The 15,245-nt window shown below is 37.9% G+C and overlaps 1 protein-coding gene across 14 annotated transcripts in view; it reads right to left on the minus strand.

Moving 5' to 3' along the window:
• Window positions 1-650: 650 nt before the first annotated feature.
• Window positions 651-15,245, minus strand: part of gapvd1 (GTPase activating protein and VPS9 domains 1) — a 145,201-nt gene continuing 130,606 nt past the window's right edge. For all 14 annotated transcript variants that reach the window (XM_087998409.1, XM_043720193.2, XM_087998408.1 and 11 more), the window contains 8 exons: window positions 13,494-13,620; window positions 12,921-13,042; window positions 12,180-12,339; window positions 11,130-11,317; window positions 9,774-9,987; window positions 7,739-7,811; window positions 5,580-5,777; window positions 651-4,828 (listed from right to left, as the gene is read on the minus strand). In XM_087998409.1, the coding sequence (XP_087854535.1) occupies window positions 4,688-4,828; window positions 5,580-5,777; window positions 7,739-7,811; window positions 9,774-9,987; window positions 11,130-11,317; window positions 12,180-12,339; window positions 12,921-13,042; window positions 13,494-13,620 (1,223 nt within the window). In that variant the 3' untranslated portion in view covers window positions 651-4,687. The remainder of the gene's footprint in view (window positions 4,829-5,579; window positions 5,778-7,738; window positions 7,812-9,773; window positions 9,988-11,129; window positions 11,318-12,179; window positions 12,340-12,920; window positions 13,043-13,493; window positions 13,621-15,245) is intronic.

Genomic DNA, 15,245 nt, shown 5'->3' on the forward strand with positions numbered 1-15,245 from the left:
CAAAGATTGCAGATTAGGAATTGGAAGAGTGACAATGTTTATAAAAAAGGTAATGAACCAAAGTTTCCCTGAAGGTATCCCCATGCTCAACCAAAGAAAAGGCTAACCATCTGGTTGCAGTTCTTGGCCTTTCCTGACCTTGAGAGTTGCAACTTGGTCGACAACAACACTGAGGTTACCATTCATTTATTTGCTTTCTCTCGGTAAATAACCTAACTTCATTTGGCACTTGCAGAGTTTGGCTGAAAAATGGAACAAGTGCATGGAGAATGCTGTAACAAATATAAAATTAGCAATCCACAGCACATTGTACCAAGATGTGTGTTTACTTTGATAAACTACATTTATTGCACTGATTTCAGTCAAGCACAACTGCATTACTGCTCTGTTATGTACAATACAATTAATACCTTATATCTTAAGTTATTATACATCTTACAGTTTAAACCTGAAGTTTAATCTTAAATGATTGGCTTTTGTCTGGTTTGACTAGCATTTGAAGCCAATTTGATTTATCTTAAACACTGCAGCATATTCATACCTGAGATGTTATTGTGTTGCACACTTTGAAGTCCATCCATATTGCATGCAAAGAGAATAAACATCAAAATCAATTTAATATGGTAGAAAACTAATCAGACACAAGCAAATGGGATAAACTACTCCCTTTAATTAGCATAGAATGATATATTACATTAATCTCATTAAAGACAGTATACCTTTTTTCCTGTGTGCAAGATTGTGCAAGCTCATTAACTTAAGTTTGTAAAGGCTCTAACAGTTCCAAAGAGAGGCAGTAATACAGGTGATACAGTTAACAAAGTTACCTTCGGTTAATTTAAGTATAACAGTCCCACTCATGTTCTGAACTGCTAACTGTAAAATATTTATTGTTCTTTCCTGCTGCTTCAGGATATCAGAGATATGATGGTGTACGCTTCTGCTGTTTGGTCCTCACTAATGTGCTTTCTGGGTCTATATGCTTATCAGAACACCTTTTAATGATTGAAGTAGTTGCAAGTTTTGTTCAAATAATTTAAGTGGCAGCCTCCCTATATTTCAAAGCAAAGTCTCTAGAGATATAATTAATGACTCAAATACAAACTGCAAAAGAAAGCAGTATTAAAAGCTTGAAAGTATACCAGACCAAACCCCCAATTTAGAATGAATATATTTGCAAAGTGTTAAAAATAAATAGTTGACAATTTCATCTTCACAAAATCTAATTGTAAAATAAATAAGTCCCAATCCCTAAATTTCAAATTGTGTACATTTAGAATTTCTTTTGCTCTAAATCAAAGTCTACTCTTAAGGTAAGGAAAACATAAAAACCATATTTTTCAAACATTAATTTCATTACAATATTAATTATTATTCAAAAGTGCAACTACAAAACAGGTTCAGATTCTTGAGTAAGTCAATTATCAGAGAGAGAGAGAGAGAGAGAGAGAGACACAATTACTCTTTAGCAGAGTTGAACACACTTTCAGCCACCTTTCCTCCATCCCCACAAAAGATCCTAGTTCACAATTTTTGTACTATTCTGAAGTGTGCCCCAATAATGCAGAAGTTCTGAAGCTGCAAGGCACTGACTGGTCTGTGACATGAGGGAAACACTAATGTTATAGGACATCGAGTAGGCCAAGAGGAACTTTAAGTTTTGAAAAAGAAAACCCTTTTGAATCTGCCTTAAATTGTTCAAATTTAAAGCATTTTGCAGTAAATTACTTAGGTCTGACAAGTTGTTCATGTGATCAAAGAAGACATCCACAGCTACATAATGTTCACTGCACTGATACCGCTCAGCTAAAAGTAATTTACTTTGTTTCAGGTTTCTAACTTTCAGGCTGAGCACTGCAACAGTTATGTGGGATTCTGACTCTGAAGTGAGTAATCCAAGATTAGCAGTACCCCAGAGATAATATATTATTTGATCATGTATCCAAATATTGTCACCTGATACATAATAGCAAAGCATTTAACAACCCTGAAACTCAAACTTAATCACATCAAAAGAAAAAAAATTAAAATTACTTTTGGTAATTGGATACAACTCCAAACAGTGATCACCTGTTATCTGTAGGGTTGGAAGAAAGCTGTGCTTTGTAAGCAAAAACAAATACGAAAATGTCTCACGGCTGTAATCAGGTAGGTATATGGCTTTATCTCTGTAGACCATACTCAACATGAAATCTTCAAACACATTGCCCTAATGAACTGTATGTTAGCAGTCATCACGTGATCTTGATCAAGATTTTGTTAAATGAATCTTAGTTGTGTTGATATGAGGAGATTCATATCGAAAGTTAACATTGAATACTTAGGACTGTGCTTTGCAATATGGCAGAACAAGTTTCTTTACTCCAGACTGACATATTGAAATACCTACTTCCCACATCAACTATATACACAGATAGAACATTTTTATATATTTTGCAAAGTTTCTCTCAATTCAGATACTTAACTTGATGAGAATTATGAAATTTTAACTTATTGCAACAACAACTAGAGGAATCTGTCGCACTTTGGCGATGAAGGAAAAGCACTTGTTTTTCATTGGGAGGAGATATCGGGTTATACAATACCTTCACACAAATTCCCCAGAGGTTTTCTACTCGGGTGATACATCCAACAGATTCCCTTTTAGTGAGCTATTATTTGGTCAGCAGGAATTAGCATCATTCTTAATCTTAGACCGTAAACCCAAATTGCAACAGTACCATTTTTAAATTTTAAAAATGGGACTAGGTCTCTGGTTTCAAGATAAAGAAAAAGGACAGGTATAGTCTACAACAACTAACAATAGACAGGTTGAGGCAAGCAACCCAAGTTGGTCTCTGCTGGCCTACAGACTCAAGATGATCAGTTTATTTCAGGCTAGTTTTGGATCAGCACAATGGAGACCATCTTCTCTCAAGTTACTTTATTTTTTAAAAAACTATGAACAGTCAGGTGAATTTACATTAAAATTACTGTCCCTGACCCAGAATAATGCTCCCTTTTTAATAAAGAAAAAACCCACAGCAAATCAGTGTTATAAATGAAACTTAACTTATTGAAGCTGCCATTATTTAATTCTACCTTTTTGTTAGCCATTTGTAAAGCAGTTTAAAATATAATAATTTAAACCCTTATATAGTCATTTTGTTTCCTAGAAATCTGAATCACTTCAATTTTAAACTGGAAATTGTTCTTGGAAAACCTAAGTCCCAGTTCTGGTTATGCTTACTAAAAATCGTTCCATAAAAGGTGATGTAAGCGTGAGTCATTCATGTTCTCTGTTAAATTTTACCTGTTGACAAAGGCACTGCTGTCAACTGGAAGTTTCAGCTACTGTAAGGTATTAATGTGATCTGGTTTAATCTTTCCTGTTCCTCCTCCATCATTTTCATATCCCTCAGATCTCACTTTCTGTTTTAGCCAAAAAAGTCACGGTTGCAAAACTGTTCTTGGAGATTAGCGCAATTGTGGTCCAGATGTTGAAAAGGGTGCTTCAGCAGGACGTGAATGATGCTTGCACCACATCCCATATGCACAGGGAACAAATTCTTGAGAGTAGTGGAGTCCAAATGGCAGTCAAGGCTAGCATTGAACTGCAACATTTAATTGAGAGCTCAACAGTTCACTTGCAATTTGCTTTTGTCTTACAGCTTGTTTAGCCTGGATCATTTGACAGCAGTATTCAAATACCAATTCCTTGCATTCCCCTACTAAAACTGGTTTCCTTACTCTGAAAGGCTAAGTCCAGATCCACCTTTTCTGGATCTATAATTCTGCCACAAGAGAACAAGTTGAAGAACTGCAAAATGTGGGAACCAGAAGATACTCTCGCTTGTTTATAATCCAAATGAAACAGCTATCCTGGTAAAAGCAATTTAAAATAAAAGGCATTATTTTCTGAAGAATTTTGTAAAGATAACCCCAGCAACTAAAACAAATACAGTCCTATGTCACTTTACTAATAAGTTGGTTAAATACTAATACTTGTTTCAAACATACACCAATAAGGCTGCAAAATTAGGTATGATACCCTGATCTAAAAGTCGTCCAAATTTTGGAAATAACAACAATGGGTCAAAAATATATCATAGCAACATGAGAGGGTGACCTTTTCAGATAAAAATGATAAACTACAGCTGAGGATTCTTCACCTTGGGTTATGACATGCTCTATGTTGTCAGTAAATTTCTTTCAGGGAAAGCATGATTAGTCAAATGCACATAACAGGTTTGGCTTGGGCACTCTCTCAACAATCAGCAAAAATTAATTTCATTGAAAAAAAGTTCAGATAAAACTGGCGGTCATTTATGCTTTGTGAAAAGGGGGGAAAAGAGTAATCACCACTGCACATGGTTGAGGCCCCAATTCAAAATTCATGCTGATCAAGCTAACACAAATAAGAGATGTCATTTTCCTACAGTACACTGTCAACGTTTTGAAATACCTGAAAAAGTGTGGTCCCTTTTTGCATTGCTGACCTGTTGACTTTACACGACAGAAATATATAAAGACCTGTTAGTAAATTTGATTGTAAAGATGCACTGAATCTATTTTTTTAAATGCCTCCACACTATCTACATTTATGATACAAGAGGAGAAGATTCAGTCTTCAGATCCCTTCCCACAAACAGTTGGTGTAAATTTTTTCACTTTTCCTAACAGTCTGCCATGCAGGTGGTGTTCTGCATCACTTGCGATCATCAATGGTTTTAATGAATTCAACTGCTGCTGTGAATTGCATCCACCAATAGGATTCTTCTCCACCAAGCCGGTTGGCATAGAAATTATTGATGTACTGAACAGTGGACAGCAGGCAGGGTGGGTTAGCCTAAAGGTACAAAACAAGCATGAATTAAAAGCATATAAAAATCAGGATGGAGGAAAAAAAAACATCTACAATATTTATTTTCATTTGATAGGGATTTTCTAACTTGTGCTGGGTAGGAAATAGATATACAATAAAACATTCAGGGTGTTTCAAATACATTAAAGGTGCTTTATATCACCTGAATACATCATCACCATCAGACAGGCTGCACTGTTTAGTAATGCCAATTAGCCTAAAGAAGCTGTTATTAGCACTGTAGAATCCCACAGGATTAATGACACTGACTCTTCTGCAATATACATTAAAACAATAACCTTACTGGCAGATAACATTCTTATTCAAAAGTATAAGTTTGTAATGGATTGAATAGCTATGTTTTTCCCACATAGAAAGCACCTTTTCTACCATAACCCAAAACTGGTCATAAATGTTTGTGGTTTTCACATATTTGCAGTTCCAATGTTAGACTTTTTTTTAAAAAAATCAAATAGACTAATGCTCATCTTCACTGAAAAGAAATTCAGTCAAAAGAAATTAAAGTAAAACAAAGATATAACTAGCCAAAAATAATTTTAAATCCATAAATTGGGAAATCATAAGGCAATACTCTATATGGGAAGAAAAAAAAATTAAGTTTCGTAGGATGTTACATTCTCTGCTGGCTTTCTGAAATGAAAATTCCAGTGACATTTGCGGTGGCTGTGTTATAAATGCATTGCTGTACAAAATTGATATTCATCTGATGGCTCACCTTGATAAGGACAAACACAAGAACAGGAACAAAGTCATCAGCCCCAGGGACTGAGTCCTCATTGGCCAGGCTTAACAGATTCATTATGGTGGAGCACATTCGCAGGATACACTGAACCTTATCTCTTGGGGTCTTGTATGCATTGATTGTTTGAATCTCTGACTGTGCAGATGGCCATGGTGCTTCTTTTAAATACACCTAAAATGAAGACAATGTGTTACATACACAATGCCACATTAATAAACAATTAAAACTGAAGTGAGCAATTGAAACACGTGTGTAGCGCAGAAAATATTAAAGTGGTTGTCGTATTACCAGTTACAGAAATACATCAAAAGACTACATTCTGCAGATATCTCAGCAGATGCACAGAAAGGGTTAGAAAAGGTTTGCATAAAAGAATTGCAAAATACCAGACTATAATAGATAAAGCTTTATTAGTTGTGTGAACTGAGGCACTGGATTGTACACTTCATTTTGGTGGCAGAAAGGACTGTCAGGATTAGTCTCCCTTTATAGATGGCATCACATCTCCGTGAATTAGGTTGCAACTGACAACCTTTTGGAGGAAGGATTGTAAAAGGAGACAGATGAACAATCATACAAGGTTCTATTCTAGATGTTCACCAGTTTTAGCACTTTGTTGTCAATGGTGAGAGATGCTTGCAGGTATTATCCAACAAAAGTGTACATCAAAGATTGAACACTTACTGATCACAGAAAGATGATTACATCAGTCAAAGGTAAATAATTGGCAAGAGTGGAAATTAGTAGAGATGATACCACAACACAGTCAAGTGTCAAATCAGTTTGGACTTACAGGGTCACCCAATCATGAAGTCCACTTGACTTAAACATCACATCACACAATGAAACAGCCACCATGTGATCTTAGCTGCTTAATGCTCAATGTTTGAAACTTCATTGTCAGTCACGGGAAGAGCAGGAAAATGGAATTGCAATGTGCAGAGACCAAAGATCCACCATCTCCTGACGTGCGTGTCTCTCTCTTGCACCTTTTAGATTAGATTAGATTACATTACAGTGTGGAAACAGGCCGTTCGGCCCAACAAGTCCACACCGACCCGCCGAAGCGAAACCCACCCATACCCCTACATTTACCCCTTACCTAACACTACTGGCAATTTAGCATGGCCAATTCACCTGACCCTGCACATCTTTTGGGCTGTGGGAGGAAACCGGAGCACCCGGAGGAAACCCACGCAGACACGGGGAGAATGTGCAAACTCCACACAGTCAGTCGCCTGAGGCGGGAATTGAACCCGGGTCTCAGGCGCTGTGAGGCAGCAGTGCTAACCACTGTGCTAACCACTGTGCCACCGTGCCGCCCACCCTTGTGTTGTATCAAAATGAAACTGAAATTTGAGAGCAGGGCATGCTTGTTTGCTGACAGCAAGCAGAGCGGACAGCAAAAAAAAGAGAGGGGGTTTCAGAAACCAATAAAGCTTCGTCAAAAGAAGCATAGAGCAAACTGCTCACTACTATATTTGGGCTTTGTATGGATATTTGTTGCGAAGATTTGACAGCAAATGTTCACAGTCCAAACTACTGGCTAGAAGAGGCAACTAATTAGGTTTTATTTATACAAGTAAAAGCACCAGTAAATGATTAGTTAAATCCCAAAAATATAGCCATGGTTTTGACTGAGTCAAAGCTCATTGTGATTGGCCAACATCAAGAAACCCAGTTCACAGGCACATTTTTGGTTTATCACAGTACCAAGGAATACAAGGTGTGGAATCGGTGTTGGAGCAGAACAAGCTTGAACAACTTTGAGGTCTGCTTCTGCTGCAGCAAATAAACCTTGTTCATTTCACGAATGGCTTATCTCTCCACCATAAATGTTCCCGATTCACACACTACTTCAATGTGCACAAATTTCTGAAGCTCAACAGTCAATCCATGGTGCACAACTTAGAGCAAAATGCTCCATTCCACCAGCTGCACTCCTAGATTCCATTTTACTTTTACCAATGTAAAACATTTTGTATAGATCTGTAAATGAGATTTAGACACTGCTCCACCAGCATTTAAAAATACTATTCTCAAGCCCCTTTTGCAAAATGATCTAATACATCATTTTTAAAATGGTGACATGTTAAGTACAGTAATCTAAGGAAATTTAGTATTGTTATTACCTCTGGAATTTGAAGTGCGCGATGATTTGCACTGACAACTTTACACAGACGCTGAATGTGTTCATTGAAAAGCCTGGCAAAAAAGAAAATCAATTACACTGACTAAAAGTTGGGACTTTAAAAAAGTTCAAATGCAATTTAAATTGCTGAAACAATAACAACTTGCATTTATATAGTGTATTTAAAATGGGAATATTGTAAGGTACTTGCCAAAAGCAGAATCATAAAAACTGACACCAAAGCAAAAGAGACATGAGAAGAGGACAAGTAAGTGTTAAAACAAAGAGGTGGCTTTTAAAGATGATCCTAAAGAAGGAAAGCAACTGAAGAGATGGAGCAGTTTGGAGGAAGAATTCGAGACATGGAATTATATCAATACATATTAGAATGACCACGAGAAATGTGTGGTTTTCTTAATTTAAGACAGTCCAAACTCAAAAATATTAAAGTGTGAACTAAAATCCAAATTACTTCAGCAGTCAAGTGCTGAATTTGTCAATTGTCAAGTACTGAATAGCTACAGTAAAGAAAAACCTGCGTATACATACATACAGCAATTTAGCACATCAAAGCACTTCATTTACAATTAGTTGTTTTGAAGTCCAGTCACGTCCAGGCCAAATTAAGAAAAGTTGTTTTCTGATTACCAGAAAGACACGAAAGATATCTGACATTTTCTTTCTCCTCCCATTGCAATGTCCTCATATTTATTTCTTTTTCTATATTTCTGTGGTTTGACCCAAACTTAGGTCTGTCTTATAGAAAGTGTGACATCCCTGTGAATTTAATTTTTGCATAAATCCATGTCCTCTCAAGTCTTTTACACAGAATTTCTGGACTCCACTTGGAGTGTTCTTTTTTGGTTGGCAGGAGTAAACAAAAGCTTCATTTTGCCACAAGTGCCAATCACTTGACTGAATTTCATTCATATTAAATGGTGCACATTGCAGTATTTTACTTCACTACTGTTTCATTGAGAGTAATGGCTGCTATCAGTTATGTATAGCTAATGTGCTGAAATTAATGATATATTATATTATTATTTGGCAATTTTGTTTTAAAGTGGACAGAATCATGTATAGCTTTAAGTTTGATTTGTATTTCTATATTGTGGGGGTTAAGGAAAGACCTTAGTTTCAATTTTGAATTCTGATGTGGTACTGAGACGCCTGAAGAATTTATTTACATGCATGTAAATGCTGTTGTTTAAACAACACGATGTGAACAGTTCAGGGCTTGAAAAAGCAAAGAGTAGGAAAGAGATAAATTGAACTGTTGTGGAGCAATAAAGTATCGTTTGATACTGGGAGACAGAAATAAACCAGTCCTTTTAAAAAAGGCAGGATCATCCAAGAGGTGCAGGTTTCTTTGACCTTAGAAGCAGATCACTCAAAAAGAACTGCAGATAACAGGAGTAGTGCAGTTTTGCAATTTTCAGGTGAATCAAGGCGGGAGAAAGTAAGTGCTTTAATGTTAATGAGACAAAATGCCAGAAACAGAAAACTCTGGAACAGGTATTTAAGGAATCAACATTAACAAAAAGTGAACTATTACCCAGTTAGATGAAGGATTTCACGAAAAAAAATTGACTGAAGAAGCTAGCATCAAATGAATGTAGAGGTTTGCCAGAAAGAACCTTACAGCTCAGCAAGCAAACTTACCTCCAGCATCTCAACAGATCCGGCAGCATATGTGGTGAGAGAAGTGTCAAAGCTGTGATCTTTAACTTTGTTTCTCTTTCCACAGATGTTTCCAGACTTATTGCATGCCTCAATGATAATGAATGAAGAGCACAGATAACGAACTATTGGTTTTGCAACTCTAAAAATAATTTGCGAACACTTATTAAAAATATCTATTTCCTTCTGTTTAGCGATTTTACTGTTTTTATTCTGTGGCAAGCCGAACGATTGAGCATCATTACATGATTACCAGACACATTTGGGTTGGACTCCGCAATGTTTTCATTTTGTAAATATACTCACTTAAGACCTCATTTTCAAAATTTTGCTCACAATTACATATTGTTACTTACTGGTCACGTAAAATATCACCATCCTGATTGGGATAGAAGGCAAGTTTGAAAATGCGGTTCATAACGCTACGCTCAATTGCCATTTGTGCATCCTGGAGCTGTTCTTCACTGGCATTCTGCCAGATAACATCTTGCGCCATAACTCCATACAATGACTGCAAGAATTCTTCTACTAAGGCAGTTTTGTCATCTGCTGCGGTGAGATTCTGAAAATCTACGCAAATAAAGTGAAGTGTAGAAACAAATATTTAAAAGAAAACAACTTATACTGAAATGGTTTCTCTTTATTTTCACTCATCATCCTAGGGAGATACTCGTTTTTGCTGGCAGTTTGGAGGCAGTGGTTGCCCTCCATAGCTTTGACTTATTCATGCATGAGACAGAGTTAGAATGTTATTTTGCATGGATTCTGGTTGATTTACAGCAAAGGTTAGTCTTTTTCCTCCCTAGTCATACAAGACCAAATGGTGTCCCAGTTTTTCCACAATTCAAATCAACTGATTCAGTGAAATTAAATAACTGCAAATGGTAGAAATCTGAAACAAAAACAAAAGTACTGCAGAAACTCAGCAGGTCTAGCAGTACCTGTACAGAGAAGTACACAAAAAAACAGTAAACATTTCAAGTCCAGTGACCGTTTGTCAGACTCCCAAAGTTTCTTTTTTCCTTGTACAGGTGCTGCTAGATCTGCGAAGCTTCTCCAGCACTGTTTGTTGTAACTGATTCAGTGAGTGTGCTTCTGATCTGCATGACTTAATGATATAAAGTGGAAAGCTTGGAGAGTCAGAGACAAGCAGGGGTGCAACGTCTAGTGTCTTGGTCAATATTTACCTCTCATCTATAGAGACAATGATTTTCTGTTAATTTTCACATAGCTCCTTATGGGATATTGTTTTGTGCAAATTGACTTTTTTTTGGTAGCCACAGAGTTTTGGAAATGCAGAGGTCATTAAAAAAGTGCAATACAAACACAGGTTTAAGTTATGGAATCTCTCTTTGTGCCCCAAGACCAGCTAGCCCTACATGGTTCAGCCATTTTACTTATCACACTTGATCACAAGGGAAATTATAACTTATATGAATGCTCAATTTCAAGTTGGTTCATGTTAATTAAAGATTTGGCAGTGCCAATGTTGGACTGGGGTGTAAAAGATAAAAATCATGCAACACTAAGTTATAGTCCAACAGGTTTATTTGGAAGCACTAGTTTTCAGAGCGCTGCTCCTTCATCAGGTGACTATAATCTGGTGTTGTGAGATTTTTAATTATGTTAATTCAAGGGAGACAGTCACAGCACAAAAACAACTAAAAAGCATACATTAATACTGATGGCCCGTTGAAAGGACGGTATATTACCTTTAATAAATTCCAGAATATGCTTTTCCCTGCTTTCAAGCAATAGTCTCACACAGACTGTAGTGAAGTATCTGTTCGCAACCTCTTTGTCTCTGAGCACTCTTTGTAAGAGTCTTTCAAGGTGGGCTTGAGTAGTCTGGAGCCCTTGACGGCACCGTGTCAAGTAAGCAATATATGGAGCTCGTTTTCTTCAGCAGAAGGAATAAAATCATTTAAAATTCAAAAATGTTGCCAATCAAAAGCATCAATTCATTGGCAATTATGCTATTCACTATAACTGAAATCAAATGCAAGGTGCAGCAACAAAAGAAAGATTTGTAAGATAGCTCTCAAGCATCAGGGGCCAGAATCTTCCCAATATAATAAATGAAAGATGTTTATTGATTACTAAGACAAGCTAAGTGGGCGGCACGGTGACACAGTGGTTAGCACTGCTGCCTCACAGCGCCTGAGACCCGGGTTCAATTCCCGCTTCAGGCGATGACCTTGCGGAGTTTGCACATTCTCCCTGTGTCTGCGTAGGTTTCCTCCCACAGTCCAAAGATGTGCAGGTCGGTGAATTGCCATGCTAAATTGCCCCCGTAGTGTTAGGTAAGGGGTAAATGTAGGGGCATGGGTGGGTTGCGCTTCGGCGGGTCGGTGTGGACTTGTTGGGCCGAAGGGCCTGTTTCCACACTGCAATGTAATCTAATCTAATTGCCACCTCCAATCTATGGGAAAATCACAAAGCTAGCTCATTAGTATTTTAAGTGTTAGTCATTCCAGTGTTGTGTGAAAACACTGTTTTAAGTGAAAAGTAGCTTCCTTTTCGAATCATTTCCACTGGGAAAAATCACCAACAAAACCCATGATACAACAAAGATTAGTGATCGGTCAACATTTTCACCACTGTTAGGATGTCAAGAATGCAGAGACGGCTCCTTAGACAATTTTCTAAAAGAGGTGCTTTTTTTAATATTCACTTTCACAGACAAGTTTCTGGTTTAACCATTCCCATACCAAACATTAATTCTTACAGTATCTGTTAAAGAACTTGTTGAAATATTTTACCTGTAATCCTCAGCAATGGCAGCTAGTAACTTGTTGCAGGTTCTACTGTCAAATCTACCAACACAACGCATGGTTTCCTGAATCTGTGCCATCAGGTGCTTATCCTGCAAGTTGATGGCTTCGGCTAACTGAACTTTGAGAAAGCAGACAATCTCATTGTCTAAGAAAAGATAATTCCAAGAATTAGTCTTCTAGTTTTGTATATAATTAACACATAGATCAAATGAAAAATAGCTGGGCAATCAGATTAAAATACCAGTTATGAATAATTTGGGAATCACAAATGAGAAAAATGGTACATTGGTAGAAGAAATGCTTTAGTGCCAGGTGAAGATTCTTATGGAAATCACAAAAAGGAAAATTTCACACACCAGCATTCATATCACAATAGCTAAACCTGGAAGCACTTTTATAGTTAAACTGAAACAACTCTATGCTCTTTAATTATTCTCAAGTAGAAATGATTGTTTATACTTGACGAAAGTAGAAATTGCTGGTAAAGCTCAACAGGTCTGGCTGCATCTGTAGGAGAAATCAGAGTTAATGTTTTGGACTCAACCAGGAATGTTATTTCTGATTACTCTCCACTGATGCTGCCAGACCTACTGAGCTTTTCCAGCTATTTCTATTTTTGTCTCAGATTTACAGAATTGTAGTTCTTTCAGTTTATATACAGTATGTCTTTACTTTGTGCCAGAGATTTTTCTAGGTCAGGCTGAAATGTATAAACATGAGAATTACCTTCTAATTCTCCTTGATCAGGACCTCCTGGAGGGCCATTTCTGGTTGCTGAATGGCTCACTAGGGGGAATGCAATTGAGTCAGCAGAACACAGAGCCATTCGCAATTTCTTCTTTGCATCTCTAATTAGTAAAATGAAATGCAGGTTTGAGCATGGTTCTAAGCCAGTAAAAGAAAACAACGGAAACAAAACATTTTGTAAAACTCAGACTCGAACAGTTTTAATTGTTTAGTACTAGCAAATATGGCATGAACAATTAATGGTGGTCAAATTTAAATGCAAAATTAAACGTGAATAACACGTATTTGATAGAATCAGTTGAAAAGTGACAGAGCACATTGTAGTTGTAGTTGATTATCCCATCAAGTTCCTGATCTTAACGACACTACTAAAATGATACATCTCGAAGCTGTCCAAGGACTTAATTCAAAAGCCCTGGGTCAAAGTGGCTTACTTCATCACTAAGAAGCAGTCAGGAATAGCAGCAGTCTATAGGTTCATACAGAACAAACACATTCATCCCAACAGCCATATTGCTACTAGCTATTGATGCAAGCTAAAATAAATGTTACCGAAAGGAGAATGTGGAATCTTGAGTCTGGGCAGTCTGACTCGCAGAATCTGGCAGATCATCTGCTGAAAGATTTTGAAGCGTTTCATCACGTGGTGAATCATGGACACTATCATCTCCAATAGTCTCTGTACAAAAGCAAACATCAAAAATTAGACTTGCTAACATTTTAAAATAAATGTATAACAAATATTCTTCGGAAATTACTCAATAGATGGGAGGTATAGTACAGAACTACAAACAATTAAAACTGCAAGTAATTATTTAGGCTTTTTTTTTTAAAAAAGGTTTTTGCATTAGCATCTTGATGACTGTACAAGATTGCAATAGAACAATTTACTGATGTGTTCACAATCTGCATTGTCATGCACAAAGTTAGCTATCATGAACAGTGAGATAAATCTGAAAAAAGTGCCTTGAATCACATTTCAAACACCACTAACTTTCTCTTCCCCGATTGTACAGAAATGTTCTCAGTTCTCAAATGCGAGAAGCAGGTAACTCCGAGATGCGGTAAGATTTCATGTGGGTAGTTATTCTTTATTAAACAACAAGTGAATGCTGGAATGTTAGATCACTTGTAAGGATGTCATAACTGAGCCTAACCCTGCCCTCAGAGTGTTGACACAGACAGTTTTGGCAGGAGCTGATGAATGAGGTAAAAACAATGACTGCAGATGCTGGAAACCAGATTCTGGGTTAGTGGTGCTGGAAGAGCACAGCAGTTCAGGCAGCATCCAAGGAGCAGCAAAATCAACGTTTCGGGCAAAAGCCCTTCATCAGGAATAAAGGCAGAGAGCCTGGAGCGCGGAGAGATAAGCTAGATAGGGGTGGGGAGAAAGTAGCATAGAGTACAATAGGTGAGTGGGGGGGGGGGGGATGAAGGTGATAGGTCAGGGAAGAGAGGGTGGAGTGGATAGGTGGAAAAGGAGATAGGCAGGTAGGACAAGTCATGGGGACAGTGCTGAGCTGGAAGTTTGGAACTAGGGTGAGGTGGGGGAAGGGGAAATGAGGAAACTGTTCAAGTCCACATTGATGCCCTGGGGTTGTAGTGTTCCGAGGCGGAAGATGAAGCGTTCTTCCTCCAGGCACTGGTGGTGAGGGAGCAGCGTTGAAGGAGGCCCAGGACCACCTCCACCGCCGCTCCCTCACCACCGGACGCCTGGAGGAAGAACGCTTCATCTTCCGCCTCGGAATACTTGAACTTTATTCCTGATGAAGGGCATTTGCCCGAAACATCAATTTCGCTGCTCCTAGGATGCTGCCTGAACTGCTGTGCTCTTCCAGCACCACTAATCCAGGCGCTGATGAATGGCAAGCTGCAACAGGAACTTCAGTCAATTTTTATCTGTTGATAAACCTAGAGACACTAAAACCAATTTGTTTCCCTTGTTGTTACACCAACTGAGACTAACAGTATAAATTAACAGAATCAGCAACCTTACTAGCCAATACAATTATGTTAGCCTCTGTTTTCACAAATCAAACAAGGGGGGCGCTAGCAAGGTTAGTTATTTTAGATTAGATTACATTACAGTGTGGAAACAGGCCCTTCGGCCCATCAAGTCCACACCGACCCGCCGAAGCGCAACCCACCCATACCCCTACATTTACCCCTATACCTAACACTACGGGCAATTTAGCATGGCCAATTCACCTGACCTGCACATCTTTGGATTGTGGGAGGAAACCAGAGCACCCAGAGGAAACCCACGCAGACATGGGGAGAACGTGCAAACTCCACACAGTCAGT

This window comes from Chiloscyllium plagiosum, unplaced genomic scaffold (assembly GCF_037043375.1).
Source record: "Chiloscyllium plagiosum isolate Xiang-an unplaced genomic scaffold, Cpla_swu_hap1 HiC_scaffold_21, whole genome shotgun sequence".
NCBI lineage: Eukaryota > Metazoa > Chordata > Chondrichthyes > Orectolobiformes > Hemiscylliidae > Chiloscyllium > Chiloscyllium plagiosum.